Source organism: Manihot esculenta, chromosome 5, assembly GCF_001659605.2.
Source record: "Manihot esculenta cultivar AM560-2 chromosome 5, M.esculenta_v8, whole genome shotgun sequence".
Classification (NCBI taxonomy): Eukaryota; Viridiplantae; Streptophyta; class Magnoliopsida; order Malpighiales; family Euphorbiaceae; genus Manihot; species Manihot esculenta.
Window position 1 is genome coordinate 19,059,405 of NC_035165.2, and position 15,663 is coordinate 19,075,067.

At 33.8% G+C, this 15,663-nt stretch overlaps 1 protein-coding gene across 3 annotated transcripts in view; it reads left to right on the forward strand.

Annotated features, from left to right (window-relative positions):
• The first annotated feature begins 2,774 nt into the window (after window positions 1-2,774).
• LOC110615324 (probable phosphoinositide phosphatase SAC9) overlaps window positions 2,775-15,663 on the forward strand; it is a 62,823-nt gene continuing 49,934 nt past the window's right edge. Inside the window, exons 1-4 of one of the 3 annotated variants that reach the window (XM_021757162.2) lie at window positions 2,775-3,087; window positions 3,745-3,832; window positions 9,904-10,502; window positions 12,734-12,866. In XM_021757162.2, the coding sequence (XP_021612854.1) occupies window positions 3,820-3,832; window positions 9,904-10,502; window positions 12,734-12,866 (745 nt within the window). In that variant the 5' untranslated portion in view covers window positions 2,775-3,087; window positions 3,745-3,819. The remainder of the gene's footprint in view (window positions 3,088-3,744; window positions 3,833-9,903; window positions 10,503-12,733; window positions 12,867-15,663) is intronic. The other 2 variants (XM_021757160.2, XM_021757161.2) reach the window with 2 other exon arrangements.

A 15,663-nucleotide genomic window follows, 5' to 3' on the forward strand; every position in this document is an offset into this window, starting at 1 on the left:
ATTGAAGATTCAATTTTCATAGAATTTAATCAACCTTAAAATAATAAAAACTCACATGTAAATGTTTGGAAGCTCACACCCTCACATGCAAGCTCAAAAAAAGATTTTCTATACTTTAAAATTAAAGAAGTTTGAGTGTAGAATCCTGACCTTTTGAGGGATTCAACCAAAATTTATAATTTGAAAAGGAAGAATGGAGGAAACTTTTAAAAGAGTTCAACCTCCAAAACCAAAACTTGAATTTCAAAACCCAAAAACATATGAAGGAGGGAGGAAATTGACTAAAGAAAATTTATAAGCATCAAGGAAGGTGTTTCACTCACCTTTGCCTGAAAATGGAGAAAGATTTTTTTCCTTTTCGGGTTTGGGCTCTTTTACAGGCAGGCTGGAAAAGCAGTTCGGCAACCGAACTATAAAATCTTTTAAAATATTTTTTAAACACATTTTTAGAATATTTAAAATTTATTTTATAAGGAAATCCATTTTACTTTTTTAAAGTTTTCGGTTCTGAAATTTCGGATTTCAACAAAAATTCCGTTAGAAAGTTAAAATTTCTAACACTAGAATTTAGTTGGATATTACAAAATGGGCTTTAAATTCATTGGGTGGCTTCATCACCTGGTTTCATTATCTGGCTTCCTTATTCACTGCCATCATTGCCTATTCATCATTAACAAGCTTCATCCTCTGGTCCAATGGCGCCTGATTTCATCACTATAATTTAAGATCGCCTTCAACAGATTTGCCACTGTATTGCTGGAATAGTTGGCTATGAAGTGCTTATTTCTTTGGAATTAATTTTTTAATTTTTATTGATTTTTATGATATTTGATTTTTTTTGAAATTTCTTTTGATTTGTGTGAAATTGATTTTTGTGAGTTGATTGTGTGATTATTTCAGAGTGATTTTGGAGCTTCAGGATGCTATTAAAACCATTTACGTTGGTGTAGCATTTTATGTTGATAACAAAAGTAAAGGAGGTATATTGAAAATAGTAAAATATTAAAACAAAGTTTTCTTTTTTTTTTTTTTTTTTTTTCATGGAATGCCCTTTGGTTTTTCACAGTTTCTTCTATTTGTTTGTAATTTTCCTTCTTCTCTGGTACATTGCACACTCTGTAAAGAATTGTTATATTGGTATGCGGCCTTCAGAGTGATTGGCCATGGATTCTCACTCTCTGCAGAGCAGAGATGCTCTTGTCAATGTATTATTATATGGGCATGTGGCTTTTCACACTGGTTTTTGCTAATGGAGTGAATGGCTATTCAGAATTTTTTAAAATTAATATGGACAAACAATGGTTGTGGTAGGGGTTTCAGGTTTTGGAAAGGGAACTGTAAGATTTTTAATAATGGAGTAATTGACTTTTCAGAAATTTCTTAAGTTAATTAAGAATATTATGATCATTTCAATCTTTTAATAGTAATTTTAATCGAAAAATCTTAATTTTGATAAAATTAAAATTGAGTTTTAAAAATAAGAGATAAATTCATTAATTATTATATATTTTAAGAATTAAATTTTTTTTTTCTCTTTTTAAATACTCTCCATTGGAAGTTACTTTCGGTTAAGCCTTTTAAATAAAATTAAAATTTAATCCCTAGAATTATTAGACTTATTTAATTAAGTCCAGGCAACTTAAAAATTGTTATTTACAAAATCTCATATGTAAACGAAATCATTTGTAATTTAAAATAATGCTAAAATGTACAAGTTATTAATAAAATAATTCAAATGTCAAAATATATTTTTTTAATTCATAACATTTAAGTAATTAAATTATAATTAGAATATTTCAACGCAATGATAAAATGAATTTTTATAATTGTATCACCATTACAAAATTTTAAACTAAAAATAATAATTTTGATCCTTTAAAATATTTATAAAATAATTCAGTAAAACTAATGAAATTCTCTACAAACTATAATACTACTTTAAAAATATGAAATTGAAAATTTATTATAAAAAGTTACTTTGTTGCAATTAAGTATTTTAAATCTAATAAAGACAAAGCCAAAATTTAAAGAACAAATAAAATAATTTGTATGGTCTAAAATTGGATTTCATTTTAAACGGTCAAAACTAATTTCATTAATTTTTTTAGGGCCAAATTTTATATTATATTATATTATTTACTGTTAAAATGTTAAAATATGAAAGAAATTTTATTTTTAATATTTTGAGACACTTACATACTTAATTTGATAATAAATACACCTGAGTAAATCTGAGAGATTATATTCTACTCTCTCAATCTCCATTTCAAAAAAAAAAAAACTTAAATTTTGAATGATATCTAATAATTTGCTTAAATTTTTTGATTCATGACAATATTAGCTTATTTTAAGGAAAAAAAATTAAAATATTAATTTTTCTATTAATTTTTTATTTTTAGAATTAAAATGAATTTAATATTAAAAATGTAAAATAATAATTTTTAATATAAAAAATAATAATTTTATATTTTTGGTAAAATATATTATAACTGCTATAATGTTATAGTTTTAATTATATATTTTTAGTTACATAATGATAAATATGTCCAATATTTTTGCAATTTAATTATTTTAGTTCTTTTATATTTTTATAATATTCTATTTTTAGAACTCAAAATTATAATTTTCATTTTTTTTTTATAAAAGTCTAATTTGATTTCATAGAAATTCCAGACGGATGGTTCAACCACATATACATATCTTCTTTTTCTCAAAGAACGACACATACAGATCACCTAGTCTACATTCTGTTCTACAGGAAAGAAAAGTTTATAATGATAAAAAAAAAAAAAAGGAAAAAGGAACAAAAGTTTATATTTTTCATCACGGCCGTGCATATCTTAATTTCTATCATTTTCTTCTGATTTGTTCGTATACTTGCCATTTTCAACACATAAATTCTACTTTTCTTGCTCTTCCGCATTCGGACCTCGTTCTGCTTTTCCTTTCTCTGAAATCATCAATCTCTCCGTTTACCTTCAGTCAGTTCATCCCCCTTCCTCTCTCGCTCTATAAGCATTTATGTATGTTATCTAAAAATCCGACCAGTGCACGCACTTCCAATCTAATTTCAATTTCATTTAATTGGTATCAATTTGACAGCATCCTCAAATTTTGTGTAGATCGTTAGTTTTTGCTTGATTATTCTTTTAGTTTCTTCGTTTTTTGGTATTTTAGTTGTTTTTGTTTGTGGAATCTAGCTTGAGATCTTTAATTTAGAGGGCAGGAAGTTGCTTTCTGGAATGTTTTCTTTTGCTTTTGATTGGATGTGGAGAGAAAGGAGAGCTCCTTCTGAGATCGAAAACCAGACAGATTTATATTGGGGAAGGGTGATTTGGTTGTTTTGGATCTTAATTCAGATCTTAACTATAATTCCTGGAAATATGGAGAGAGAAGACTTTTATTTTTGATTCTTAGCTGCACTTGTAATGCTTGTATGAGTCTAGGAAAATAAAACTAACTTGTAATGCTTGTATGAGTCTAGGCAAATAAAACTATGTTTTTTAATTGGGTGAGCTTTACTTATATTTTGAACTCTGCCACTTGTAGCATTATGTTTAGTTTTTTGAACCAAGGATGTGAATATTGCTTGTTTTACAATAGTTGAGACCCACTCTTCTTAAATTTCACTTTGCAAGAGAATATTTTGCCGTAGGAAGTTTCCTGCTGCTTGTTCTACTAGTTTACTATTATTACCATATTTGTCAATGACTATTGCTGCTTGTTTCAATTCTCTTTCATCAGATTCTTAGCTCTTTCTTTCACGGATGCTAAAACCTGAGGCTGTCAGTAATCTTTAGTCAACTTTATTGGGTGCGCATGGAATCACCTGGTGAGTATCATACAATGTATTTGATGAATACATGTTGCGATTGACTAGTGTCAAATTTTCTATGCAATTCTCATCAATCAATCGAATAAATAGTTGGAATTTGTAATTTTTTAAAAGAGCTCGGGAAAGTCTTAAACAGCTTATGCGCCTTGTTTTTTAGTTGTCAGACTAATGCAATTGACATCATAATTTATGGATTTCTTACATATGATTTTTATTGATGACAGAACCACCCTCAAGTTGTCATGTTACATTTGATCAAGGGGATGTGGTTAGTGTATCATGAAACACAAGTAATTTTTCCACATATCCGGACATATAACATGGATTATGTCTTTAAGATGTGATGTTGGGCTCCCAGATTACGTAGCCACATGTCTTATAATGGGTTTTTGAGAACTTAAGTCCAGCATTTTAAAGAGATGTCATAGGCTTGAGAACTCCTTGAAATAACATTGTAATAGATTTTATTAGCTTACTATTTCAAGCCTAGCTTCTGGCACATTCCAAGGAATGTTAAGTGAATTTAGCAGCTATGCTGAAGTGTTCTTACTCATTATAGCTTGATATATGTCAATAGTTGTGACTCACATTGGAGATTTAAGTCCAGAATTTTAAAGAGCTAGCGTACGCTTGAGGACTCCCGACTCCTTGGAAATTAACATTCTATGAGATTTTACAAATATTATGTTTGAAGGTTAGGTTTTAGCACATTCCAAGGGGTGTTAGCTGGCTTTAACAGTTATGCCGAAATGTTGTGGCTCGTTATAGCTTGATTATGTGCTAGTAGTTGTGACTTATGAGTTATGACCCATATTGGAGATTAGTTCTTAAAGTTTAGGGATGTTTTAGAGGTTCTAACTTGGTGGCTAGAAGAATGATCACTAGCTCTGATACTCTGACTCTTCATTTTGCCATGCTTTACCCGTGTGGACATGATACTTCATAGGATACGATATTAAATATGTGTCCGGCACATATTTGTGCGCTGGGACATTTGAGTGACATATAGTTAACAGAGCATTTTTTTTTTCTTTCATCTAGAGCATGCATTTAGATAAACAATAGTTATTTGGTTGTATTTTAAATGATGCATTTGGTTGTATTCGATCATATATTTAGACTATAATTATTACTACATAACTTTTTATTTTTTATTCTAGTTTATTTTATATGATATAGAATATCCAAGCACCTATGTGTAAATTTAGATCCATATCCCCATATTTTCTATTTAGAAAGTTGACAAGTCAGACATAGGGAATGCACCCATTTCTCACACCCATATTCAAGTCCAAGTAACATAGATCACCTAAGGGTACAAAGACATCCATGAAGATCCATCTTCTGATTTAGGACCTTCTGAGGGATGTGACTGTGTTTTCATGCTTTGTGGATCACTTGCCACATAAACTGGCAAGAACTTTCCCCTAGTGTGGATGGAGGTTCTTATCTCATTTGGGAAGTACAACTCTTATCGCTTGCATCACTTGAGGAGGTTTTAGTGGACAAGCAGCATGCTATTTGTCTCATGATTCACAGATTTACTGTAAATTATTCCTCTTCCCTTAGGTAAGTCTTAAGCTATTTATGCAAGTGAGTGTTATGTTGATCAACATCAGCCCAAAAGAACCTTTAATGGTTTTGCTATTTGGTGCGGCCAATATGTCAAGTGAAATTAGATATTTGAGTATTAAGATTTAAAACAGCCCATGGGTGTAGTTGAATTTAGCGTTGAGTATCTCAACAACATGTTAGAAAAGAACCCTTGTTGTTGGGTTGCTGGAGGTAAAAAGTCAGTCAGTCCTTTAGTTTTCTGTTTTTAGGCTGTTGAGAAGAAACTGGATTACTTTTGGAGTCTTGAGGAATAAATTTTGAAGCCTTTGAAGAATATTGATTTGTATAATTGCGTCAATGGGCTGAACATTGATACATCTCATTCACAATTGGGTCAAATTCAAATTTGATGGTTTCGGTTGATAATGGAAATTCCTATGGATTGTGTTATTGGAGATTCCATATACCATAAATCTAAATTAGTTTGATGCGAGTTCAACATCCCTTTTCTCAAACTTGTCTCATAAGTAAGCAGTTCCACTATTTCTTCTAGTAGAAGATTGGTTACTTGTGGCTTATTGGTTAGTAGGGGCTTCTTGGAGAATAGCTAATGTAATATCAGATCGTAAAAAATTTGTGAACTATATGAATCTATACTAATGGTTCTCATGCCTTTTAGATAGGGTACTTGTGTGATTAGTCATTTGGCTAGATCTTACTATATCTAGATGATTTTATGAATTGTGCATATTTAATATGTTGATGAAAATTAATACTGGGAGAAAGAAATAGAGGAAAACTGTTACGGTCCCTTAATACGGATCTAGTTATGGGTCTATGTGTTGGGGTATTTGGTTGGATGGGTGAAGGTTGTGAAGGATTTAAGGATGTTTTCTTTTGGTGACCTGTGTTGGAGATAATATTCAGATTCGTTAGAGAGAACCTGGACCTCTTGAGTTTAGAGTACTCAAAAGACTTTTTTTGGAAATTTTTCTTATCTCTCTTTTTTTGAATTGTTGCACTTAAATACAAGAGTAAGACATAATCATCTCCTACAAACAAAAAACTATTAAGCAACATGGAGGAACACCCTCTTACCACTAAAGAAAAACAAAAACTAATTTGCACTATCTACATCATGGGTTGACCACTAAGAACATGACTAAACCACTAATTACATGACTCTTGAAAAATAGGACAACTAACTTGCAAAAACTAACTAGCATTATTTGCTTACATTACTCCCTCTTCCACTATGTGGTTGTCCTCAAGTGCAAACTCGGGAAATTTCTAAAAACTATTCAGCCAGTAGTTAGTCCGTTGCAACATCTCCTGGATTGTCATCTGCTAAATCCAGCCAGAATAATTTCTTGCACTGATGTCCTCGAACAAAGGGTTCATCACAGTTAAAATAAAGTCCTTTTCTATCGTCATTCCTCCATCTTCTCGTGGTTCAAGTGCTTAATGATTCGCGTACCTTTTGCTTCCATTGTTTGTTGAGATGAATGATTAGTTGAAGGACTTGCAGTAGATATGGACCAATTTTTCCGTTCATAGAGTCGAGACATGCTTATAGCTGAAACCAAGTCTTGGGCTGGTGAAGCTCAACTTCCACTGCAATGTCTGTAAGGAAACCCAGAGATTACTGCAACCCAAAAAACTATGCAGCGGAAAATAAAAATCTCTGTTTCCCATTTCAGGATCCGAGTGCTTCGTTTAATTCGAAAGGAAGGATAAGAGATTAATCTTTTAGACTTGAAAAAAGAGACAGTTCCGGACTGAACGGTGCTGCTTTTGAAACAAACACCCTCAATGGTATCCACACGAACGTTTCCGTCTGGAGTGCTAGCTCTCTCAACGGATGGATACGCTATGTCCTCTCCAATCTGCAGCCCAGAAAAACGATCACACAAAAAAACCTTACTCCCACGATTCAAAAAAGGTCTTTTATTTGTTTTTCAGTTTTTTGTGTTCATCACCAACTATCACAATCTCGCAGATACTCAAATATCTATGTGATAAGTCCTTTTTGGAAAAGAAAACAGAAAAATCCTTTATCTGTAACAGTTACAGATAGAATGCAGATCTTTTAAATATTATTATCTTATAATAATAAATAATTAATATTAATAATATTAACATCTTTATTATTATTAATTATACTAATGGGCTTTTAGCCCATTAATATGACATAGCATATCAACGACGTTCTTTTATGTGTGACCCAATAGGCTCACATTAATTGGCAATAGGCTATTAATTGGCAATAGGCTCACATTAATTGGCAATAGGCTCAGTCCTACAAGGCCCATAAATCATAAACGGTCTCTAGCAAGACATTATGACTATCCAATTAATATGAGGATCCATAGTCCGATAAAGCCTAATAAACACATGTATTAATCCCTTTGTCACACGATATCTGGTTTGAACATAAGTCATGGTCAATGGCAAACTTATAATGTTCAAACTTATGATTTCTCGATCTCTAAGTAGACTGATAAAACCAAATGATATTGATCACACTATCAATTCATTCGAGCACGGCCGTGCATTTCTCAGTCTGACTTATCGAGGGGTCTAGAAGATATCTCTCTCAAAGAGAGGGACAAATTCTATCTTGATTGTTTAATTTCCTCTACATAATTTCTATTATGCTCAATCATAACCTTTATGATTATCCGATTAAAGACAATATTTGGTTATGTCAAAACATAACAGTTTTTATGTTGGAAACTATGACAATCTCAAGTCAAAGGATTCAAACATAACTATTTTGAGATTCACTTATGACAATAACCCATGTAGTGATCTCAATGTGGGTCCATGCAATACTTTATTTTCTAACAAGTATCTATGATTATTGAATTATATCAACATACACATAATCATCTCATGATTATCAATCAATAATCATACTAGTCATATTTTATTATTATCACCATAATAATAATTAACATCCCTAGTTATTTATGTGATTAGTCACCATAATAAGTAACCAGGGATGTTAATTATTATTATGTAACATGCAAACAAATAATAATGATAGTAAAATCTCTTTTATTAATAACCAAAATGACATACAAAAAGATCCAAAATAATGGCCTAGGACAAATACACTAACAATGTATTCCTGCAACCCACTGATATACAACTGTATTTTCTGGTCTTGGTTGAGGAGGCCGGCTCATGAGACAAGTTTTTCAAATTGGGTTTAATACTCATCAATAGTACCCATTTGTTTCAACTTTGCTAATTCGCCCAATTTATTGCTCCGGTTTGGGGGCCAAAACACAAGTTGCATTGGTGAGAGAATTCCTCCCAAGTCAGATTAGGAACATCATGTAACAACTGCATATACCACAATTGAGCAATTCCCTCTAAGTGATAGGAGGCTAAGCTCATCTTTTCTTCCTCGGGTGTTGATTGATGGCGGAAAAAATGTTGACAACGGCTAAGCCAACCCAAAGGGTCTTCTAGCCCATTAAAGTGAGGGAAGTTAAGTTTTGTGAATTTTGGCACAATCGAGTTTCCTCCAGAATTTTCAGAAACTGTCGCACTAGAAATTTCCTTATCTTTTTGTGTTTTCGTTTGACTTTCAACACTTGAAGAAGACAACCCCTTCTTTGTCGATTCTCAGTCGAGAGACGTGGCGTCCAATTTGGCATGAAGTTGTTCAACTTTCTCATTTCTAGACTAGTTGGCTTACTGCTCGGCTAAGAGTAAGTTGAAGAATTTGTTAAGTTGTTCTTAAACTAATTCGCCCATAACTATTGGCTCTGATACCAATTTGTTATGTCCCCTAATACGGATCTAGTTATGGGTCTATGTATTGGGGTATTTGGTTGGATGGGTGAAGGTTATGAAGGATTGAGGGTGTTTTCTTTCGGCGATCTATGTTGGAGATAATATTCAGATTCGTTAGAGAGAACTTGGACCTTTTGAGTTTGGAGTACTCAAAGACCTTTTTTTGAAAATTTTTTCTCATCCCTCTTTTATTGAATTGTTGCACTTAAATACTAAAGTGAGACATAATCATCTCCTAAATACAGGAAACCATTAAGCAACATGGAGGATTACCGTCCTACCACTAAGGAAAAATAAAAATTAATTTGCACTACCTACATCATGAGTTGACCACTAAGAACATGGCTAAACCACTAATTATATGACTCTTGAAATTAAGACAACTAACTTGTAAAAATTAACTTGAATTATTTGCTAACAAAAACATTGTTGGCTTTTGGTGTATGGTGTTTACTTTAACTTGCAGTTGGCAAAATATTGACGTTGCTTCAGACCTCATGCTTCATCTCATATAATTTTGTTTCTTTTTTATTTTCATTAATTGTATTTATTGTTTTTGTAGGTCTATCATGATTCACTTCTTGTTTTTCACTTTGATAATACCCAAAAGTGCATTTTTTTATTTATTTCATGATTACTTCAACTGAATGTAAATGCTCATATAGTGTGGTCTGTTCACTTACTCCTTTCTGTCTGGCTTTTACCAGTTGGTGGTTCAAGACATACGTCTGTTGTTGTTGTGACGTTGGATTCTGGTGAGGTTTATATTATTGCCAGTTTGTCATTGAGGACTGACACTCAGGTGATATATATTGATCCAACAACTGGAGCACTTTGCTACAGTGGAAATCTGGGAGTTGATGTCTTCAAATCTGAAGATGAAGCTTTATATTACATCACAAATGGATCCCGATGGCTATGCAGGAGTACAACTTATGCAAGGGCAATTTTAGGTTATGCTGCCCTAGGAAGCTTTGGGTTGCTTCTTGTAGCTACAAAGTTAACTGCCAGTATTCCTAGTTTGCCTGGTGGAGGTTGTGTGTATACTGTGACAGAGTCTCAATGGATCAAAATATCACTTCAGAATCCTCAGCAGCAGGGTAAAGGAGAAATAAAGAATATTCAAGAGTTAACTGAGCTTGACATTGATGGGAAACACTATTTCTGTGAGACAAGAGACATCACTCGACCTTTTCCAAGCCAAATGCCCTTGCAAAATCCTGATGATGAATTTGTTTGGAATGGATGGTTTTCAACAGCTTTCAAAGACATTGGACTTCCGCTGCACTGTGTCACTCTTCTGCAGGTTTTGATTCAGAACTCAGTGCCCCATGCCTTTAACCTAACATTTTTTCCAAATATCTACAGTCTCTTGGTTGATGTTTTCAGTTATGTTGTATATTTGTATATTTAATACAGATTACAGAGCTGTATGCTTGAGTATGCATGCATGATATACTGAATCTGATGAAGTGACAGGAAATTATTAAACAAAGGAATGTAATGGTTTCTGCTAATGAGTCGGCTTTGTTAGTTTTTAGGTGCAAGCCTGTAGAATAGACAGCTAGACGGTCAAACTCCATTCTTTTTCCTCAGGCTGTTGAACAATGTTTTTTTCCCCTAAAAGCTTAAACTGATAATTTGTAAACAAATGTTTTGATCTGCACTTGTCCTTGGGGTCTTAACTCTCAAGTTTCAACCCTACACTGGAGAGTGGAGAGTTCAACTGATGGTCTGTGACTTGGAAAAGTAATTTTATATCATGATGTCAAGTTAAAACAACTACTTCCTCTAAAAGCTTGATTTGATAGATAGTATTGCTGACACTATATTCAACAAAGGTAGGGTATGCTATCCAGGAAAAAATTAGGAATGAAATGTGGCACTAGAATTTTCTCATTTTTTAATCATTATTCATTTCATGATCACTTGTTGGTTATTTCTGCCCATATTCAAGTACTCCAGAGGAAAATCTATAGTAGGGATCAACAAATTTGCAAATGTTTGACCTGGCTAACTTGCAAACAATTGGAATCAAACCAACTATACTAGTTCTGGTTTGTCCTGTTGCCACAATTCTTTTATGTTTCTTTCGCGATTTTCCTTGTCCATAATACTTGTGGATAAATGTGATATATAGTGGACTGTTCAGGCTGGCTTGATTCTTAAAATATGATAAATAAAGATGTGAAAGCCAAAATATGTGCTTTCCACTAACAAAATAAAAATCCTAACGAACAGACACCTTGGATTAGAGACTAAAAAATCACAAACTACTTTTCTTTTTGAGAACTAGGTTAACAAATGATAAAGTCTTGTCATGGGAGAGAATGACAACAGAGTTCTTAATGAATGTCAAATATAATATACTTACAGACATAGGTTTGGATGTTCTAGGTTTACTTTTCTATTAGATTGGTTCATCAAACAACTTGTCCCAGTTGTTCTTTTTTTGGGAGTCAAAAGCAACTCAACAAACTTATAAAGCTTAACTAATCCTAGCTGGAGCAGGTAGGTTATACTGGTTGTCTGGTCAACCAAATTTGTACCCTACACATTTCTTCCAAAACTAATTTTATCTTATTGGCAGATTTCCAAACTGATGGATCAGCATATACATGGCAAAAGTTTGGTAACAATATTTGAACATCACCTCAGAATCGATAGCCTTTTAGCCATCTCTATCCGACACAGTTTGAAGGCTATACGTTACCTGCTCCAAAATGAAGCTTAAGTATCCTTGCACTGTCCATTTTGGATGTCTCTGCTACTTCCAGTTCACTACAACTAACTTAGAATTTCTTTAATCCTTTAACTGATCACATCCTAAAATCCAGGCAGAAGATCATCTTGAAGTAATCCCTACACTGTCCAGTTTGGATGTCTCTGCAACTTCCAGTTCACTACCAGATAACTTAGAGTTGCTTCATTCCATTTGTTTGAGGAAATTATAGTTTTAACTTAATCCTTTTGGAAAATGTAATATAAATATTTATCAACTTATCCAATCCATTTTATTGCTAAAACTACTTTGTTTCAGATTACTATGATTGCACGACTTTTTCTAATTATTTGGGTTTGTATAAATGAACTTTAAGTTGAAGTTTGGGTTGTTTGTTTTCTTTTCTCTATTCAAATGTTTGGGAGTAAGCAGTTTTCTCTACTTCTATTCATCTTCGATTATGATTTTTCTTTGAGCTTCTGACACCACACAAGCCATAGAAAGTTGCTCCATTTTCCCTGTTATGTTTTACCTGATAAAATTTTTATTTGATGAATCGTGCTATTGGAAGCTTATGACTAACTACAACCTGTAGTTTTCTTAGTCCAGTTTCAGCTACTTCATCATTGTCTGAATGTAAACTACATCTGCATGCTTTACTTTGTATTTTCTCTTTTTTTGCATTTATTTTCGCCTAACTTATGCTTATCAAGTTTTACATGTACTGCAGTCTTATTTATCTTAACAGGAGATAAATAAGTCATCGAGATTTAAGTTTTACATTTTGATTCTGTTTGCTTGATATTAATGTATAGGGCTTTGCAGAATGTCGAAGTTTTGGAAGCTTGGGTCAGTTAGAAGGGCTTGTAGCTCTTATAGCACGTCGTAGTAGGCTACATCCTGGCACTCGGTACTTGGCTAGGGGGTTAAATTCATGTTTTAGCACAGGTAATATACTCCAGTAGCACCTCTACGAATCTGTTCTTTTTTTTTGTTGGACATGCCCAACTTATTATGCACAATGGTGGAGAAGTATAAAGGATCCTGCTTGTTTTTTCTTCTAACTGTATATTGCCTTTTTCTATAGTTTTGAATATTCACAACCTGTGGCTATGTAGTGAGTCCATTGGCTAAGACTTTTATTTTTGTAGAAATATACTATCATGCAAAGAATTGCAAGTGCATTTTTTCAAGTGCTTTCATAATTGTTTAGAAAGCATTACAATTACTTTGGTCCTGTTGACGTGCATTGATGAATTTTTTATTCCATATTGAAGAATTTTGGAAAAATTTAGAGTATTCTTGTATCACTCCTAATCTTTACAATTGGTTTACATGACTATTTATACACACAGAATTATATCTAAACAGGAAGCAAATGATCAAATAATAATTACAGAAATAATTAAGGATCTTAATCAAATCAAATCATATCCATAGAATCAGCTAGGATCAGCAAATAAGTCAACACTCCTCCCTAAAGTTGGTGCAAAAATGTCGGACATGCCCAACTTGCAAATCAGATTATGGTAGATTTTGTTGTTGAGCCCTTTAGTAAACACATCCGCAAGTTGCCCCGTAGAAGTCACATGAACTAGGCTTAAGACACTGTCTGTTAATTTTTCTTTAATAAAATGCCAAGTAATTTCAATGTGTTTCGTCCGGTCATGTTGGACTAGATTTTATGCTATACTTATAGCAGCTTTATTATCACAATACAAAGTTATCTTGTCTCTCTCGAACAACTTCAACTCCTCCAATAACTTCTGCAACTATAAGAGTTCACACACACCTTAGGCCATTGCTCTGTATTCTGCTTCAGCACTTGACCGAGCAACAACACTTTGTTTTTTGCTCCTCCATGTGACAAGGTTCCCTCCCATAACTGTGCAGTAGCCATAGATCTCCTGTCATCGAGAGATCCTGCCCAATCTGCATCTGTAAGCCCAATCTGCATCTGTAAAAGTTTCAACTTGGAGGTGACCATGTTTGGAGTAAAGAAGCCCTTTCCCTGGCGCAGACTTTAGGTATCTCAAGATGCGAAGTACAACTTGCATATGAGTCTCGCGAGAGCTATACATGAATTGGCTGACTAAGCCAACAGTATAGGCTATATCCAGTCGAGTGTGTGAGAGATAAATCAGCCTTCTTACTAATCTCTGGTATCTTCTAATATCCACCGATTCACCCGTTCCTGCTTCCAGCTTGTGATTACTTTCAATGGGAGATTCTGCTGGTTTACACCCCATCATACTAGTTTCTTCCAAAAGATCCAGAATGTACTTTCTTTGGGAGATGAAAATTCCTTTTTCTGATCTAGCCGCATTGATACTTAGAAAATATTACAGTTTTCCTAGATCTTTGATTTCAAATTCCTGAGCCAACAACCTCTTTAGTTGAGCCATTTTCTCTTTGTCATCATCTGTCACTACTATATCATCAGCATACACAATAAGAAGGGTGATCTTACTCTTGTGATGTTTGATAAACAAAGTGTGATCAACATGGCTTTGTTGGTAACCAAAGGATATCATGGCTCTGCTAAACTTGTCAAACCAAGCTCTGGGAGATTATTTTAGCCCATACAAAGCCTTTTTTAACGTGCACACCTTTTCTTGTGTCTTCTCACCACCGAACCCAGGAGGAATTTTCCTGAACACTTCTTCCTCTAAATCTCCATGGAGGAAAACATTCTTCACATTAAACTATTGCAAGTCCCAGTCCAAGTTGGCTACACAAGATAAAGAAGTCTGATTGAGTTTATTTTTGCAACTGGGGCAAAATGTCTCTTGGTAAGCCACTCTATAGGTTTTGGTGAATCCTCTAGCAACCAATCTGGCCTTAAACCTTTCAATTGTGCCATCAGCTTTGTGTTTCATTGTGAACACCCACTTACAGCCAATGAGTTTCTTCCCAGGTGGGAGAGTGACAAGCTTCCAGGTCTCATTTTTAGCCAATGCTTTCATCTCTTTAATCTTTGCTTTCTTCCATTTAGGATCTGCAAGAACTTTCTTTCAATCCTGTGGAATAGACACAGAGGAAATAGATAAGGCAAAGACTCTATAGGAAGGAGACAAGGATTCATAAGAAATAAAGTTAGAAATAGGGTGTTTAGTACAAGATGGTGTTTAGTACAAGATCTGACCCCTTTTCTTTGTGCAATAGGTTTATCTAAGTCTTTAGAGCATTCAAGAGTTGTGGGCAACTCACCACAAGAAGATTCTTGACTCTGAGTAGACTGCATAATGGCTTATTCTGTCTTGTCTCTCCTCGAATACCTTCTCAAGTCTGGCTTGTCCAAACGATCAATTCTCTCTCCCTGATTGGACATCACCCCCTGTCTACTAGAACTCAAACTCTCTAGTTGAACCATATCATCCAGAATCACAGAATTCGGGATCACCTCTTCTTGCTCATTATTCTCCCCCTGGAGAGGTGAGTGGATGGTACTGAAGTAGGGTTCAGTTTTTCAGAAAGTAACATCCATACTGACGGAGTATTTCCTAGAGAGAGGGTGATAACACCTGTATTCCTTCTGTGTCGGAGAATACCCAACAAACACACATTTAAGGGCCTTGGGATCCAATTTTCCTGTCATCCTAGTATGGACAAAGCAAACACACCCAAATACTTTTAGTGGAATAACGTATGAATTCTTCTCTTGTAGAACTGCCAAAGGACTCATAAAGTCAAGGGTCTTGAGAGGCATTCTATTGATAAGATAAGCAGATACAAGGATTGCATC